This window comes from Acomys russatus, chromosome 16 (assembly GCF_903995435.1).
Source record: "Acomys russatus chromosome 16, mAcoRus1.1, whole genome shotgun sequence".
Lineage (NCBI taxonomy): Eukaryota > Metazoa > Chordata > Mammalia > Rodentia > Muridae > Acomys > Acomys russatus.
The window spans coordinates 13,017,898-13,035,578 of NC_067152.1; the positions used below are offsets into that span (position 1 = coordinate 13,017,898).

The window sequence follows — 17,681 nt, forward strand, 5'->3', positions numbered from 1 at the left end:
ACATTGATGACAGTGGTCTTGTGAATATTTTTCCAACAACTAAGTTTCCTGTGCATTAGTAAAGCTATATATTTCTCTAGTGCATACAGCAGCAGACAGAATTTACCTTCTTGGCATCACAGTATTAAGAACCATCCATAACTTATTGACAGTTTGTAGAATTCTCCGTGGAACCCCGGAATTCAGCAGCTGGTTCATATTAGATGTTAATACTTCTGCATATGGTATAAGTTCACTGGCAGAAAGTAGAGTCAAGTGTTCCATAATCTGCATCACTTGTGTGTGACTTACCGGGACAGCTGAAAATGCTAAAAAGAAAATTTGCAATCAGTACCTAAATTCAGTAATGTTTATCAAGCAGAAATAAATATTGCTTTCTTAGAGTAGGGACCAAACAAATCAAGAAAGCAATGGTGTTAAAGTACAAGTTTTGCTCACAACTACATTTTCACTGAAACTAATACAAAGGCCATTAGAAAATGTCATGTATGACAGGTGAGACGGCTCAGAGGGTGAGGCCTGACGAGCCACGTTCCCTCCCTGTACCCATATGAAGGATAGAACTAGCTCCCACAAGTTGTCCTGACTTCTGTATGTGCAGTGTGGTATGTACAAGCCTGTGCACCCCCACCCCGATAAATACAAAAAAAGTAAATTAAAATGTAACAAAAATAAATGAAAAGCCGTAAGAGTACAGATGTAATTTCATAAAGTTCATTTTAAGTATCGTTCTGGTGACACAAAGGCTAGTGTTATCACCCAAGAACTAGCACTGAACTAGGAGAGTGGGCCTCAGTCTTGCTTCTGTAGTTTATTGATTTGAAAGTTTCAAACTCCTTGATACTTTCCTCTTATTGTCCCCTTATAGGAGATAAACATCCAGCAAATTGCTATTATTAAGTATCTAGAATTATCTCTCCACTAGAGTGGTCACTAATTAAATCTGGCTAGCAAACATAAAATAAATACCAAATGAGTAAACTAAATTAATACTTTTCTTTTTGATTACATAATGAAATAGTATTTTGGAAAGTGTTTTTTAAATTATTTTTGTTGCCATCATGAACACTGTAATTCTCTATACCTAGATGTTCATGACTACTTCAAGGAAAACATATGAAACACACAGCTTCCCTTGAAAATAGTTGCATGTCCTTCACCCCAGAAAACCAATAGAACCTAAAAGAAATGTGGAAAAAGCTACCCAAAGCTGGTTAAGAACAGCACATGTCACTTTGTATTTGGCTTCAAACTCCACGTGTCAAGGACAATTGGCTTTGGATTATTCACAATTCCTTCAATTGTGTAGAGAAAACAAAAAGACAATGACCTCAAGAGCTGGGAGTAGAGCTGAGGAGCAGAGCACTGGCCCCGCACGCACAAAGGCCCAGAGTTCAGTCTGCAGCTCCAAAGGGAAAAGAGAAAAAGACTTAGAAATAACAGCAAAAAGAATTCAAGAGCAACAACAGCAAAAATTTGGGGTAGGTTTGGGTGGGGTGCCAAGGCCAATGTTGTCACTGCAAAGAGGAGTAAAGACTGTCACTGCACATGACATTGCGATGACAATCTTTACACTGATTGTACAATTATTTAAAGAAGGCTTATGAATGGAGATGTTTTAATACAGCTAATGCAGTGTTACTGTGTGGCTCACACGCTCTGTATCTGGAGATACTAATCGAGAGCATTACCAGTTAATGGTAGTGTATTTCAGTTTGGGAAGTTTCTAAGTCTTTTTAGTGATATAACACATAATATGAAAATGATATAAATGTCAACTAAATTTCCAGCATAGCAAAGAAATGGTTAAAAATTCTTAACCAAAGACGACTGTTTACAGTATAGGATTTCAATTGGCCTAGCACCTCTGAACAGTAGAAGGTAAGATGAGCAGTTCCTGTACCTTCCTGCAGCTGTTTCGGAGAGTGATTTTTGGCATTACTAGTCAGGAGCATTCGCCTTAACAGAGCATCAGTCCCTGTGATTTCTTCTTCACAGATCCAGTCATCCACAATGCACAAGTGTGGGTAATTAGTTGCTAAAAGGCGTAGCAAAGCTGAATGCAGCCCTTAAAAAAAAGAAAGAAAAGAAACCAGTTAATTGGACTCTCAGTGCTCAAAGCACTCTTCCCCACTCCTCACTGTGACAGCCAGCAGCTCAGGGAGCAGCAGTGCCCTACAGTTTTTCTCAGGGCATAGTTCCAGCCCCACTGGCACCAGGTGCTAAAGAAACTTGCTGCGCATGCAGAGTGGAGATGCCAAGCCCCATCTGTGGAGGCCCTGCGGCCCAGCGCCCAGCCGTGCGTACTTCTGCAAGCCGACGTCACGCTCTAAGAAGGTCCAGCCAGGCCTGGGGCTGGAATCCAGGCTTTTCAGGGGGGCTGAGGCCGTCAGATCTCAAGTTCAAGGTCTTGCCTGAGCTACACATTGAGCTCAGAGCCAGGCTGGACAACTTGGTGAGATATTACCTCAAAACAAAGACTCAGGGAGGAGATGCATGACAGAGGGCTTGCCTCATGTGGGGAGAGCCTAAGTCCAACACAAGTAGCTAAAAGGAATTTTTTTTTAATTTAAGAAAAATCAAAAACAAACAAACAAAAAAAAAAAATGCAAGTAGCATTAAAAAAAAAAAAAAATTCCCCAAGAAAACTAATTCACAGCCAGTCGAGAATGACCCCCTAGAGCACATCTTCCCCAACTGTCTAATACTTTAGTCCCCTGTTTGACTCTCCCCATGAAAGCTGTGTAACATAGTAATGTCTCAGTAGTTCAGGAGAGAAAACTAAAAAGCTTCTCAAGTACTCAGATTGTCATGTGCCACCCTGTCTGACCCTCAAGTCTGCTTAAAACTCATGTTTCCACAGTCAGAAAGGCATTGTAACAATTAAAAGTGCTACGGAACTTTAAATCTCTAAACATGTACAACTAAAACTGCCCAAAAGACACAGAGAAGCGCAAACCAATCTGCATAGGACATGCTCTTCAGTAAAGCATGTTAGTTGGCCAGGGCTGCCAAATACTGAACCCGTTTTTTAGAAACAGACTATGTAAAGCTATAATAAATGTAGCCATCTGGCTAACCATGTCCAGTGAAGGCTCACGTTCCTCTTCCAAGCCAACCACAGCAAAGGAAGAGAAGAAAACCATAATTTCAAAGTCAGAGGAAAACCACACTGGAACATGAAAGGTGGTTAGTAAGAAAACATCAATTTCTAAAAATACTATAAGTCTATTTAATGACATTTACAATTGAACTATTATATCCATATTAATATATCTTGGAATATTATGGGATAGTCTCAAACAATAAAGTAGATCTACATGGATGAGATCATAAATATTTAAGACGTCAAGAAAAATAATCGCAGAAGAAGCAGAGGCCTGAAGACATACTTCAGCACACAGCACTGGCTTACTGCATGTCAGGCCCGGGGTGCAAAATTCAACTAATCAAAAAAGAGGCAGTGTATAATACCATCTGTATTTTAAAATATTACTATGTAACTATCTTTTAGTTTCAAGCATATGAAGTTATTGTTCTCTAGGTCAAAGGCAGCCTGCAGCTTTGGAGAGCTAGACTGATGAGGTCTCGGCTTTACACTGTCCTGGAAGTGACATACACAAGGTGGAAGCTATTCTCGGAAATCACTGCAAGGCCAGCAATATGAGACAAACTTCCCAGTGAAGCCAGGCAGCAGCAGTGAGCAGCTCATGGGAGTCACACAGTCCCGAGGGGAAGCGGGCACTATGCTGAGGTGCACTCAACTGCTGAGCTTCAGTATTCTGTAGCTTAGAGGGAGCAAATGACTTCGCTTTTTGTTTTGTTTTGTTCTGTGTTTGACACAGGGTCTCACTATGTAGCTCTGGCTGTCATGGAATTCACTATGTAGACCAGACTGACCTTGAACTCACAGAGCTCTCACTGCCGCCACCTCTCAAGTGCCGTGATAAAGGTTGAGCCACCACATCTGACCACAAATGCATTTTGAACTTGACATACTTGCAGCTTACAATAGGGTTATTCTAAATAACCTCATCATAAGATAAAGAAAATTAGAACTATATACTGGTGGGCATCAATGCATCGTGTGTGTGGTGCTGGGAATGAACCAGGCATTACACATGCTAAGCAGGCACTCTACCATTACGCTGCACCCCAACGCCCAAATATCAGCCATCATTATTTGGGTCATCCTATATAAAAAAAATGACTTAAAATGCATGTCAAACTGAAAACAGGTGGGATTTTCTAAGGGATGCTGATCTGTAGACTGAGGTAATGGATTTAGTGAGAGAAGCAAAAAGCATTTTCATTCTTGGATGCTTACATTTTTAAAGTTTAATACTTACTACAACTTATAGCACAAACAGTAGCATTTTCTTAACCGTAAAATTTAACAAAGAAAAATGAAGTAGAACAAATACCTCCCAACTCCTGCTGCAGCCCTTGAGCCTGCCGAATAAGAAACTTGATAGGAATCTGGTCCATTAAAGAGGAAGAATATGATTTGGGTTTCCTTTGCATGGAAGCTGTCATGGAGGAAAAAAGTGTAAAATAAAAGTATCAGAAACAAATCTTAACTTTCAAAACAAATGGGAATAAAGACAACGTAAAAGCACTTTTCTTTTTCTTTTCTCTTTTTCTTTTTTTTTCAAGACAGGGTTTCTCTGTGTAGTCTTGGCTGTCCTGAACCCTGAACTCATTTTGTAGACCAGGCTGGCCTCAAACTCAGATTTCTGCCAGACTCTGCCTTCCTGAGTGCTGGGATTAAAGGCGTGTACCACCACGCCTGGCCGTGAAAGTACTTGTAATTCACTTAATATATAAAAGTGCTTCCTAAATAGTGACTATAAAGGAAAAACAAGGGGAAGATCTAGAAAATGCCCTAAATTGAAACAAATGAAAAGAAAAACAAATCACAGAACAGTTTAGAGCAGAAGTGCACAGTCCAAACTCTCCCACGTCCATTTAGGAAAGCCTGAGGTAGTCATGGACACAGACTTAGAGCCTGATGATCCCAATGCAAATCATAATACACCAGGAGGATGAAGAAAAAGGGCTGGAGAAATGGCTCAGCTGTTCCGAGCACGGGCTGCTCTTCCAGAGGACCCAGGTTCAATTCACAGTCCTCGCATGGCAGCTCATAACTACATGCAACTCTAGTTCCAGGGTATCTGACACCTTCATACAGACACACACACATGCAGGCAAAACACCAATACATCTAATATAAAAATAAATCACTAATAATTTTTAAAAATAAATAAAATAAAACACCAGGCACAGTGGCACACACCTAGCTGGGCATGCCTAGCTGGGCATGGTGGTACCTAAGCACCAGTTCACCAAGTACCAGACAATGAAACAATGAAACTTGTTCTGTTGATGACTAAGAAAAAATTTTTACATACAAAAAAAGGATAGAGTAGAATAAGGTGAGAATTTCTTTTTAGGTGACATAAAGCTGGAAGGTGAGTTAAACAAGCTACTGAGGGGGGAGGCTGTGGCCAGGCATGGCGGCTCACAGTTGTGTGTCAAGCACTCACTTGAGGAGTGGAGGCAAGAGGATTGGGAGTTCAGGCCAACTTCAGCTGAACAGAGAGTTCAAGACCAGCCGAGTCTATAAGAGACTGTCTCAAAAACAAAAGACAAATAAAAGCTGTATGTCTGGTATTTTTCACACTAAGTAAAGCAGTTTGTTTTGAGGTAATTTTGAGTGTACAGCACTATGCCCAGCTTACAGCACAGTGTTTTAAGTACAAACACAAAATGGTGTTTTAAACACAAGAAATATTCACATTTTAACTAAGTAGTAAGTACACAGGAACTCATTCTTTATTACTGTGCCTCTTTTTTGGATGGATACTTATATCAACAGTATTCTTATAAACACGTACAATTTTTTAAATAAATGAATATTTATTTATTTTATGTATATGAATAATCTATTTGCATGTACACCTGCAGACCAGAAGAGGACATCAGATCTCATTATAGATAGTTGTAAGCCACCACGTGGTTGCTGGGAATTGAACTCAGAACCTCTGGAAGAGTAGTCAGTGCTCTTAACCTCTGAACCATCTCTCCAGCCTCAATATGTAAAATTTTTATCTCCTGTCTAAAATATTTTTAAATGAACATTTAACTAGAATTAGTATACACCTCTATGCATACTAATATACATATGTGCATGAGTATTTTTTTAAATATTTTATTTAATTTTAATTTATGTGCATGTGTTGGTGTAGGGGTGTCAGATCTTGGAGTTACAGACAGTTGTGAGCTGCCATGTGGGCTCTGGGAATTGAACCAGGGTCCTTTGGAAGAGCAGGCAGTGCTCTTAACCACTGAGCCACCTCTCCAGGCCCGTGCATGAGTATTTTTAAACAGACACATGAATGCACTTTTTTAGCTACAACATTCCAATACTTGATTCTCCCTGGGATTTCAGGTTCTTATGTGAGCAGGTAGTTGTGAAGGCTTCTTATAAGGGTTAAACCAGAGCACAATCAGCAAAGTGCTAAGACTACAACACAATATCACAGGTAAAAATATATTCGAGGCAAATAATCTTTTGGCCACAGACAAAAACTGTCTCAACACTATGGCATACTCTGAAGTTCTTTACACCCTTAGATGACAAACTAGACCAGAGAAAGCCCCCTAAGCAGGGAAAGTTCTGCGAGGACAAGCGTCTTCTCATCCTTCTCTTCCCACTCCCCGAGCATGGGCCTCCAGAGGCTGCCTGGCTGCGACAGCCCTTCTCTGCAGGACACTACCCTCAACAACCAAAGGACAGTGCCCTTCTCCTCTTAGACACTGCTTGAGAGCACTAGTACCCACATCAGTGATCACAACTGCCTGTACTCTAACTCCAGAGGATCAGTGCACACCACACGTGTGCTGTACTTGCATATACACAGGCACTCACTCACACACCCACAAAATAAAAAAAAAATGTAAAAGTTACTTCCTGATCTTATTCACTGAACCCCATCAGCCGAACCCTAGACCTCAGTTTACCTCCTCATTCAGGGTCAATGAACAGAGCTCAGACAGCCAAAATCACTAGCTCCTCTTTGTCACCCAGTACCCCGCATCTCCTGGATTTCCTTTATACTCCATTGCTGGGAGCCTATCTAATGCCATAATTATAAATATATGCAAAAGTATGCAGTCCAGACATCTACTAGACACACTGCTGCTGACTCACTATCCTCATCCCAACAAAACAGGTAGCTGCACACACGCAAGGCTGAGCTCCTGAGGCCCACAATGCTAACCTAGGTCCTCCCGGGTCTTTTATTTCAACTGACAACTGTTCTGCCCCTTATGCTGAGGTCCAAAGCCTCACCGTTAACCTTACTCTATCTCAAATTTGACCCACTAAGATAAATGCTAAAGGAGTATCTTAGTCCCGTGATATTTCAATCATCTCAAATCCAGCCTAAAAACCTTCCTAGCATGTCATTACCACCTATTATTCAATGTTCATGGACCATCAGAATTCACTGTAAACAGACTACTGGGGCCACTCGGCGCTGAATGACTTACCTAAAGTCTTTGTGTTTGCCAGGAGAGCTTCCTCATAAGACAGGATATAATAGAGCACCAAGAGCTGCGCTGTGATGCTGAAGCGCTGACTAAGGCGGACACTGTCACCCTGAGATGACAGGAAAACTGTTAAAATACCCAACAGCAAGAGCTGCTTTCTTTTTCAATAGCAAAAGCAGAAAACAGATTAGCCAGTGCTGCTGCACCAAGCACAGCAAGACCGGGAAGAGGACGGCTGGGTTCACAGCAAACAGAGACAACCTCGTGTTTCACCGAAGCTTGAAGGTCATGAGACATGAGAGGAAACATCCTTTCCTAGACTTTAAGATGAGGGGAAACTATCATAAGCCTTCAGCTACTCCTTCTCAACAGTATTCCCACCAAGCTGTTCCTGAAAGACTTGCAGCAATCAAAGTTCTATATAAAACTACTATGAAGAAAACAATTCATAAAAATATCCCGTACGCCAGGCGGTGGTAGTGTACACCTTTAATCCCAGCACTCAGAAGGCAGAGGCAGGCGGATCTCTGTGAGTTCGAGGCCAGCCTGGTCTACAAAGTGAGTCCAGGACAGCTAAGGCTACACAGAGAAACTTTGTCTTGAAAAACAAAACAAACAAAGACACCCATATATTTAACTGTTTCTGCACAAACTGTAACATTTTCCTAAGGGGGAAAAATGAAAGAGACTATCATTAAACTTTCCACAAGTGAATCCACGTGCATTTGATTCCCACAAAGCTAAACACCACCATGGTGGATGTGTGGTGAAATGTGCCATAGTCCTTTAGCAAATGCATAAGCTTCAAGGCACCCATTGTATTTCAACAGAAGGCTGCAAAGCAAGTCCTTACGCTGTGCATGGTGGGTCAAGCCTGTTGTTCCATTAGTCAGAAGCTGAGGCAGCAAGACAATGAGACTACAAAGTGAGACACTATCTCAAAAACTATGCGCTTAGGAATACATACACAAAAGATAAATAAGGTAAATAAAATTTAAAGATACATAGAGAAAAGAACTCTTCAAAAAGTGCTATTTGACAAACTACTTGGAACTAATACTACTATATAATTTTTATTGGTGAGCTAATGAAATTTAATTTCACTTGTGTGTGTGTGTGTATGTATGTATGTGTTTGCAATTGTGTGTACATTATTCATGTTTTTAAATCAGTATTACCTGTAAGACTTCTAAGGAAAAAAAATTAACTAAGCCAGAGACTCATGAGAACCACTACTGTATTTACCCCAATGACTTCCTGGAAAATGTTGAGTATCTCCTGCTCTGTGACTGGCTGATTTGTGGCTTCCGGGTTAGATTTAGATGCCGGTGTAAGAATAGAGTTAATGTACACATCAATCAGAGGAAGCAGCTGAGGGTGGAGTGGAGTGGAGGTCTCACAGAGCTGTCTGTAAATCCAATCCTAGAAGGAAGGTATTGAAGGTATTGAATCAAGGCATTTAAAAAAGAAAAAAAGAAAAAGAAAACAGAGCAAAACTGTAGAAGCATGTAGAGCTTTCCATAGTCCTCCAATCAGTGTACTCACCATGGGTTTTGGGAGCTAAAATAAACCACGTCTTTTCATAATTACCTTTGGCTTTAAAGTCTGCAGTGAATGAGACACCTGAGAAGCCTGGCCTTGGGTTTAGTGAGTTTTGAACAGTCCCTCCTCTGTCTGTATTTAGAGCTCTCTATGTGTCAGGGAAGACTTCCCAGCAGAAGGGCCCTGGGACAGGGGACTATTGATTCAGAGAAACACTCTGATTAAGAAAGTGGATTAGGGAGCCGGGCGTGGTGGCGCACGCCTTTAATCCCAGCACTCAGGAGGCAGAGGCAGGTGGATCGCTGTGAGTTCGAGGCCAGCCTGGTCTATAAAGTGAGTCCAGGATGACCAAGGCTACACAAAGAAACCCTGTCTCGAAAAAACCAAAAAAAAAAAAAAAAAAAAAAAAGAAAGTGGATTAGGGATGGGCGTGGCGGAGCACACCTTTAATCCCATCACTCGGGAAGCAGAGGCAGGTGGATCTTTGTGAGTTCGAGGCCAGCCTGGTCTACAAAGTGAGTCCAAGACAGCCTAGATAACACAGAGAAGCCCTGTCTCAAAAAAAAACTTAACTAGATAATAAATGATATGAAACTACCACTTAACTATTGGTAAGTAGAAGACATGCAGGAACTTGGGGTGTGTATCTACACTCTTAAACCATAGCTATAAAATTATATATTTATAAAAATATAAAAAGATAATGTCACTAAATTGTCAAAGCAGGGGCACCTGATAGGACATGCCACATAAAAACTGTTCATTGCTCTTTTTAAGTAAAGAAACTTTTATAAATGGTTCAAAAACATTAATTTACCTTTTGGGTTTCAGACTTCTCTTTGCAAGACCTTTTAATTCCAAATATATTTTATATATATATATATATATATATATATATATATATATATCCCAATATAAAAGGCTGAAAACACTTATAAGTTAGGCACTGGCTATACTTGCAAACAGGAGCAAAATTGATGAACAAAAAATTTAGGAAACGGGCACGGTAGGTCTGTGCATACCTACAGCCTTAGCACTTAGGAGAGGAAAGCAGAAGGGCCAAGAATCCACGGCAACCTCAGCTACAAATCAAGTTCAAGGCCAGCTTGGGCTACATGAGATACATTTTGTATCAAACAAAATAAAGATGTAAAAACTGAAAATTTCTTACTAAGTGTTCAATGGGGTAGCTAAGTGTTACTACTGAAATTTTAAATGGAAGAGTAATATTATACATTTTGGAAAAAAAAAAAAAAAAAAAAAGATAAAATTTTGTAGCCAGCCAGTGGTAGCACATGACTTTAATCCCAGCAATTGGGAGACAGAGACAGGCATATCTATGAGTTCGAGGCCAGCCTGGTATACAGAGTGGTTCCAGGACAGCCAGGGCTACACAGAGAAACCCTGTCTCAAAAAAACAACAGCAAAAAGTTATAACACTGTTTTTTTTTTTTTATTTAAAATTGGGTTCTTAATAATAATTAACTATACAAATAACTAGTAACTAGCTATTTATAGTAGTAATTTAACTTACTACATAGTAATTTAGCTTCCTACCAAACATATACTCAAACCACAGGAGAGAACTACAGGAAACAAGCTAAAAACTAGTGAGAGAGAAGTAAGCGACAGTCTGAAGTCTAAATGTAAAGTCCTACTTTGATGGACACTTTGTGCTTGGTAAACGACCGGCTCCTGAGAAGTTGGTAAATACAATGAATAGGCAAAAACCCAGTAATGTTGGCGCTCAAGTTGCTGGTGACAGGGACTCGAACTGCATGAGCTGTGACAACCTAAGAGGGAAAAACAGCGTTAAGACACATAACACACAAATGCAAGATTAGTTTGAAAACAAGGTACAGTGCATAGACTACCAACATAAGCAGGCCATCGCCTCTGACATGTAGTCCCTGAGGATGAACGATGAGAACCAAGTGCTACAAGTTTTAACTGTTTTGTTTTGAGACAAGGTCTCATGTAGATCTGGCTGGCCTTGAACTCTGCATATTGCTAAGGATGACACGCTCCTATGTCCTGAGTGTTAGGACTGCAGACATGTGCCTGAACATTTTCATGATTTTTATTTACTTTTTTTGCTTTTCGAGACAGAGTTTTTCTGTTTAGCCTTGGCTGTCCTGGACTCACTTTGTACACCAGGCTGGCCTCGAACTCATAGTTATCTCTGCCTGCCTCTGCCTCCTGAGTGCTGGACTTACAGGCATGCACCACCATACCCGGCTCATTTTCACATTTTCTAAGTGATGAATAAGTGTGGTAACACTCATCTGTAGTCTCAGCTACAAGAAAGGCAGCAGCATGAGGTTCAAGTTCAAAGCCATCTTCAACAATTTAGAGAAACTTTATCTCATTATGACTAGGAATACAGCTCAGGGTCAGGATGCTTGCCTCACACGTGCAAACTCCTGAGTTCAATTCCCAGCACCTCCCCCCCCAAAAAAAGCAAAAGCAGTATACACTAGGAACTAATAAAGATCTCTAATTTTCTATTTATTTTTATACATAAAGACGTAAAGGGCTCGAGGTACAGCTCAGTGGTACAGCAGTAGCATAGCATACAAAGGCCTATGGTTCAAGCTCCACCATCACCAGAAAACTACAAAAAAAAATAAGTAAGTAAGGCAGGTGTAGAGCTGGGGGCTGGTGGCACACGCCTTTGATCCCAGCACTTGGGAGGCAGAGGCAGGAGGATCTCTATGAGATCAAGACCAGCCTAGTCTACAAGTGAGTCCAGGACAGCCAGGACTACACAGATAAACCCTGTCTCAAAAAAAAAAAAAAAAAAAAAAAAAAAAGATGAAATAAATTATCATTACAAATTGAAAATGATGATGACACAGCACTTTGTATGTTTTAAGCAGTTTAGAGCTACGGGCAGAAGGAGTACCTGCTCAGTAAAGATTTCCTGAGTAAAGATGGTCTTCATCCTGCTCAAGGAGCTCGGCTTAATCACAATCTAAAACAGGTAAAAGAATTCCAGCAGCATGTAAACTGTAGGGAATGCATTTACTCTCATGACTTTATACCCAAAAAGGGTATGACACATGATATTAATGTTCAAAAGTTAAGCTTTTCTTCCACAAGTGGCTTCTCAAGCCTGACATTAAAAGACACAGAAGCAGAAGCAGTAGAAATCGGACTTAGATAAAGCAGTGCACACGCACACACATCTCAAGGCCCAAGCACCTGGGAGGCTAAGAACGGTGCGTCACTAGAACCCAGGTCAGGAGCAACCTGGGCAAGACAGGGAGACCTCTTGTCAAACATAGATAAAATAAAGCCTACTTAACAAATAGTACTAACTAGTCACATCCTAAGTTAGTGGGTATTAGAGGTTTATGCAATAAAGGGAGACAAGAACCATACATATTTCATACAACACACATGGCACTACACACAGAAGTGGACTACAAATGGACTAAAACTCAAAGTCTGCAGAACTGAGTACACGCGGCTCAGTGGAAGGGTGTTTGCCTAATGTAAGTGAAGCCCTGTGTTTGTTCACTAATACTGAGAAAAAAGATCTACATGCAAAGCATAAAGCCACAAGTAAACCAGGAGGAAATTTGAAAGGTTGAGTGTGATAACTCGCACCTGTAAGTCAGCACTCCTGTGAAAAGGCAGGGGATCACATAATGAGGCAGTCTAGATACAAATACAAGGCCTTGTCTCAAAAAAACCAAAAAGAACTGGGCATGGTGGAGCATGCCTATAATCCGAGCACTCATTAGGCAGAGGCAGCAGATCTCTGTGAACTTGAGGCCAGTATGGTCTACAAAAAGGAGTCCAGAACAGCCAGGGCTGCAGAAAAAAGCCCTGTCTCGAGAAAAAGAAAAAAGAATTAAAAAAAACAGAAGAACTAGTTTCATTAATAGCAAAATATAAAAAAAGAGGGACCATTCTTCACCAAATTTGCAAGCAGGCATGGTGATGCACGCCTTTAATCCCAGCAGAGGCAGACAGATCTCTATGGATTTGAAGTCACTCTGGTCTACACACCAAGTTCTAGGACAGCCAGGATTACTCAATAAATAAACATATAAATTAAATTTAAAGCAAAGGTTACAAAGAATGGGGCTGTCTAGGCATGGTAAGATTTTAGGAAACAAAGGGCTCTGATGTCCTAATGTGAACAGTGAAACTAGAAAGATATCTATGAAAAATAATCTGACAGTATTCACAAAACACTTAGCAGCCTCACTTATTTAGTAACTGCTTGCTGCAGTTTTATCTTAAATAGACTGAGAAGTATATGAAGATACAGATGAGTGACTGCCTGTGTGCATATTAATATAAATGGATCTTAGGTTAACAATAAATTAGAAAATCAACATGGGAAATAAAAAAAGCAATTGAGATCATCATGAGTTCCAGGCCAGCTTGTCTCTAAAAACAGCAAAAATGAAGGCTGGAAAAATGGCTTAGCCATGACTGCTCTTGCAGGGACACAAACTTGGTTCTTATATCCATGTCAGGTAGCTCACAACAGACTGTAACTCCAGCACCTGAGGCTCGCACTCCCTCTTCTGGCTTCTATTGGCAAATGCACAATGTTCACATATTCCCACACAGACACACATACATACACAAAATCTGAATAAATGTAATTCCTATTTTTCTAGGATTCCTTAATAAAATTTCAAGCTAGCAAGCAACTAAAACTACTTAAATGAAAACAATGTATTTATTTTATACTACGACAGAGTATCTAGCTTAAACACAATTTCTTTCAGAAAAAAGATAATTAAAAATTACCTTCATCCCCAAAGTAGAGCAGACCAAATCGATGATAGCACTAAGCTGGTTGCTATGGAAATACATGGCCACCAATAACAACATCTCCCCAAAAGAAGCAGAGACACCTGATGTACTGTTAAAAACAGAAGAAAACTATGAATTTCAAGGAGGGAATAAGTAAGAAGAGCTTTCTCAACTAAGTGAAACAAACGGCTGCCTGCCTTACCTCTCAAAGTAAGCCTCTTCTTTGATCATCCAGCTGAGCCACACCACCATCAGCTGCTCCTGCTCTGGGGTGCTGCGGGAACACCACAGCATCACCACATAAGCCACATGGCTAGGAAGAAAGTCATCTGAAAGCATTTTCCCTGACTTTTAAAGAATTATCTATTCTCCACTCGGGAGGCAGAGGCAGGCGGATCGCTGTGAGTTCGAGGCCAGCCTGGTCTACAAAGTGAGTCCAGGATGGCCAAGGCTACACAGAGAAACCCTGTCTCAAAAAAACAAAAAACAACAAAAAAAAAGAATTATCTATTCTCATTTAATACGTATGAGGATTTTGCCTACATGTGCACATTTGTACCATGTGCATGCCTGGTGCCCTTGGTCCCCTGGAACTAGAGTTGCAGGTGGTCCGGAGCCACTGTGTTGGTGCTGGGAGCATGAAGTATTATTAATCCCAGCCGAGGAATTATTTTTTGGAGTTATTTTTCTCCATTATTTTGAAATACTAAGTCAAATTAATGGTTTGCTGAATTAGACCATTAATTATAAATGAGACATGAATAGTTCTAGAATTCAAAGACGAAGGCTTTGGCTTCATGAATCTGAACTGTCAAAACCTCAAGTCTTAGAAACTATAAATTTGCAAGTTAGACAGTGACAGTTCCTCTTATTCCTTGGGAAACCTAAAGTCTCCGGGATTAAAATGTTAAAAGAACTATACTAAGAACTGATCACAAGCTAGGTGGACCAGGCTGGCCTCAAACTCATAGCGCTCCACCTGCCTCTGCCTCCCAAAAGCTGGGATTAAAGGAGTGCACCACCACGCCCAGCTTGGAAATTTTTTCTTTAAATCTAATGTTAAAACGTAAGCATCAGATGGGCCAGGTTTGGTGGTTCAACCTTTTTTTTTTTTCCTGTTTTCTTTTTGGTTTTTTCAAGACAGGGTTTCTCTGTGTATCCTTGGCTGTCCTGGACTCCTTTTGTAGACCAGGCTGGCCTCAAATTCACAAAGCTCTGCCTGCCTCTGTCTCCCAAGTGCTGGGATTAAAGGCATGCGCCACGACACTCAGCTGGTGGTTCAACCTTCAATCCCAAACCTTAGGAGACAGAGGAAAGCAGATCTCTGTGAGTTCAAGACTAGCCTGGTCTACAGTCAGACTTTCTCAAAATAAACAAAAGAAAAACAAAAAACTTTAGCATCAAAAATCCAGAAACCAAGGTCTAAAACTTAAAAAAAAAATTAATGTATCTTTTACTTCAAATTTAATTTATAGAAATATTTTGGGTAGAATATTTGGGACAGAAATTATTACTAATCACGAAAACTAAGAAGAATATGGGCTCACCATATTTAAAATGGAACTAATAACTTCTTTTTAATTTTTTCTTTTATATTAATTCATTTATTCTGTGAAGGTGTGTCCAGCATGACATGTGTGTAGCGCTTAGAAGACAATTTGCAAGAATCAGTCCTCTCTTTCACCATAAAGCCCAGGATCCAGCTCCAGTTGTCAGGCTTGGTGGCCAATAACCCACGAAGCCATCTCACTGGCCAGGTAACAGAGAAATTTCTTCAAAACAATGACTAGATTTAAACTAAAAGGCATTGTGACTTTGACTTCCGTTCCCTTCTACCTCACTGCAGGACAACAGGTAAAACACAAAACAACTAAAAAATGTGCTTTTCCCACTACTCCAAACTAAGAAAAATTTAAAGGTCATTTGTACTTAGACATACTACTATACTCAATTATCCTTCAATCACTCCATTAAGGCAAGACAAGACTACGTGGGAGGGCGCCCTGAGGCCTGCCTGACCTGGGGATCCCGCCTCTGCCGTGACTGACGGTGTGATCTGAAACAGAAGCTCATCCTTCTGCACTGCAGACCTCCTAGCAGATGCGTACAGCACGCCAGAGTAATGAGGACAAGAGGCGATGCTTAGAAAGGGCTTGAGAGGGAACACCAGAAGCATATAGCTAACATTACTTATATTTAATTTTACTAACATTATACTCTCCTGAACAGCACTAAAACTTCACTAATAGAAATTTCTAGGCCAGTAAAAAGGCTCAGCTGGTAAAAAGCACCTGAGTTGCTCCCTGGGCCTGCATGAGGGAAGGAAAGCTGATGCCCACAAGTAGCTCCTGGACCTCTACACACAGGCATCGCACATGCATCCCACACACATATACATGTACACACAAAATAAATAAATGCTATAAAAGATCTTTAACACAAAGGTCTTAGAGAAAACCAGTACCCCACCAACAAAGCAATGGCCACTACAAGGAAGAAACAGTCAAGAACAAACAATCCCAACACTTGGGAGGTGGAAGCAGGAAAATTGGAGGTTGAAAGACAATCTCAAAATACAGTAAGTGCCAGACAACAACCTCAACATACAGTAAGTGCCAGACAACAATCTCAACATACAGTAAGTGCCAGACAACAATCTCAACATACAGTAAGTGCCAGACAATCTCAACATACAGTAAGTGCCAGACAACAATCTCAACATACAGTAAGTGCCAGACAACAATCTCAACATACAGTAAGTGCCAGACAAGAGCATCTACAAAAATTTTTTAAAAAGAAAAAAACCAAAAAATTAAAGAAAGAGGGCTAGAGAGATGTCTCAGCAGTTAAGAGCACTGACTGCTCTTCCAGGGGTCCTGAGTTCAATTCCCAGCAACCACAGGGTGGCTCACAACCATCTATAATGTTATCTGGTGCCCTCTTCTGGTGTGTAGACATACATGTAGGCAGAATACTGTATATGTAATAAATAAATGAATCTTTTTTTAAAGATTAAAGAAAGAAAGGAAAAGAATGAACGAATCAAGTGAGAACTCTTAAAAAGTAAACACTGCATATAAAGACAAAAGCAGAAAGGCAGACAGTTTCTGTCTGGAGTGGAGAATATACCTGTAATCAGATTGTGGCGATTGTTGTATAATTGTTAAAATGCTAAGAATACTGACAGGTACACTAAAGTGAACAATTAAGTAAATTTTCAGGTCCTTTTTATGGAGCAAACCACAGAGAAGAGTATAAGAAAATCCAATGATTGCCCCTGAAAGCGCCACACAAGAAGAGGTGTCAGACAAGGAAACCCCAGGAAAAGACAGTATCAACACATGAATGCAGGGGCATTTCCTAGAACCAAAGGACATCAGTTTCTAGTTGGAAAGGACCCAGTGGGCCTCTGATGATTGATCAATATAGACTCAGGCAGAATACGATGACGTAGGTGCAATCCCAGCATTGGAGGGGTGCGTGCAGCCAGGGTACTGCAGTGAGTTTCAGGCCAGCCAGAAAGACTGTCTCAACTAAACAAACAAAAATAAAAACAAAACCAAATTGAGACTAAATATTATCATCTAAAAATTTCAATATCACGGGCCAGGTGTGGTGGCACATGCCTTTAATCCCAGCACTCAGGAGGCAGAAGCAGGCGGGATCTATGTGAGTTCTTGCTGTGAATTCAAGGCCAGCCTGGTCTACAAAGTGAGTCCAGGACAACCAAGGCTACACAGAGAGACCCTGTCTTAAAAAAAAAAAAAAAAAAAAAAAAATCAAAATCACAGGAGGAAGAGCTAGCC

The 17,681-nt window shown here is 40.5% G+C and overlaps 1 protein-coding gene across 1 annotated transcript in view; it reads right to left on the minus strand.

The window, feature by feature from the left end:
• Ints2 (integrator complex subunit 2) overlaps positions 1–17,681 on the minus strand; it is a 43,992-nt gene that overhangs the window by 13,329 nt on the left and 12,982 nt on the right. The window contains exons 10-18 of the mRNA XM_051158860.1: positions 14,078–14,149; positions 13,870–13,984; positions 12,002–12,070; positions 10,755–10,889; positions 8,800–8,976; positions 7,555–7,663; positions 4,425–4,529; positions 1,904–2,068; positions 107–308 (exon numbers count right to left, since the gene is read on the minus strand). Of these exons, the coding sequence (XP_051014817.1) occupies positions 107–308; positions 1,904–2,068; positions 4,425–4,529; positions 7,555–7,663; positions 8,800–8,976; positions 10,755–10,889; positions 12,002–12,070; positions 13,870–13,984; positions 14,078–14,149 (1,149 nt within the window). The remainder of the gene's footprint in view (positions 1–106; positions 309–1,903; positions 2,069–4,424; positions 4,530–7,554; positions 7,664–8,799; positions 8,977–10,754; positions 10,890–12,001; positions 12,071–13,869; positions 13,985–14,077; positions 14,150–17,681) is intronic.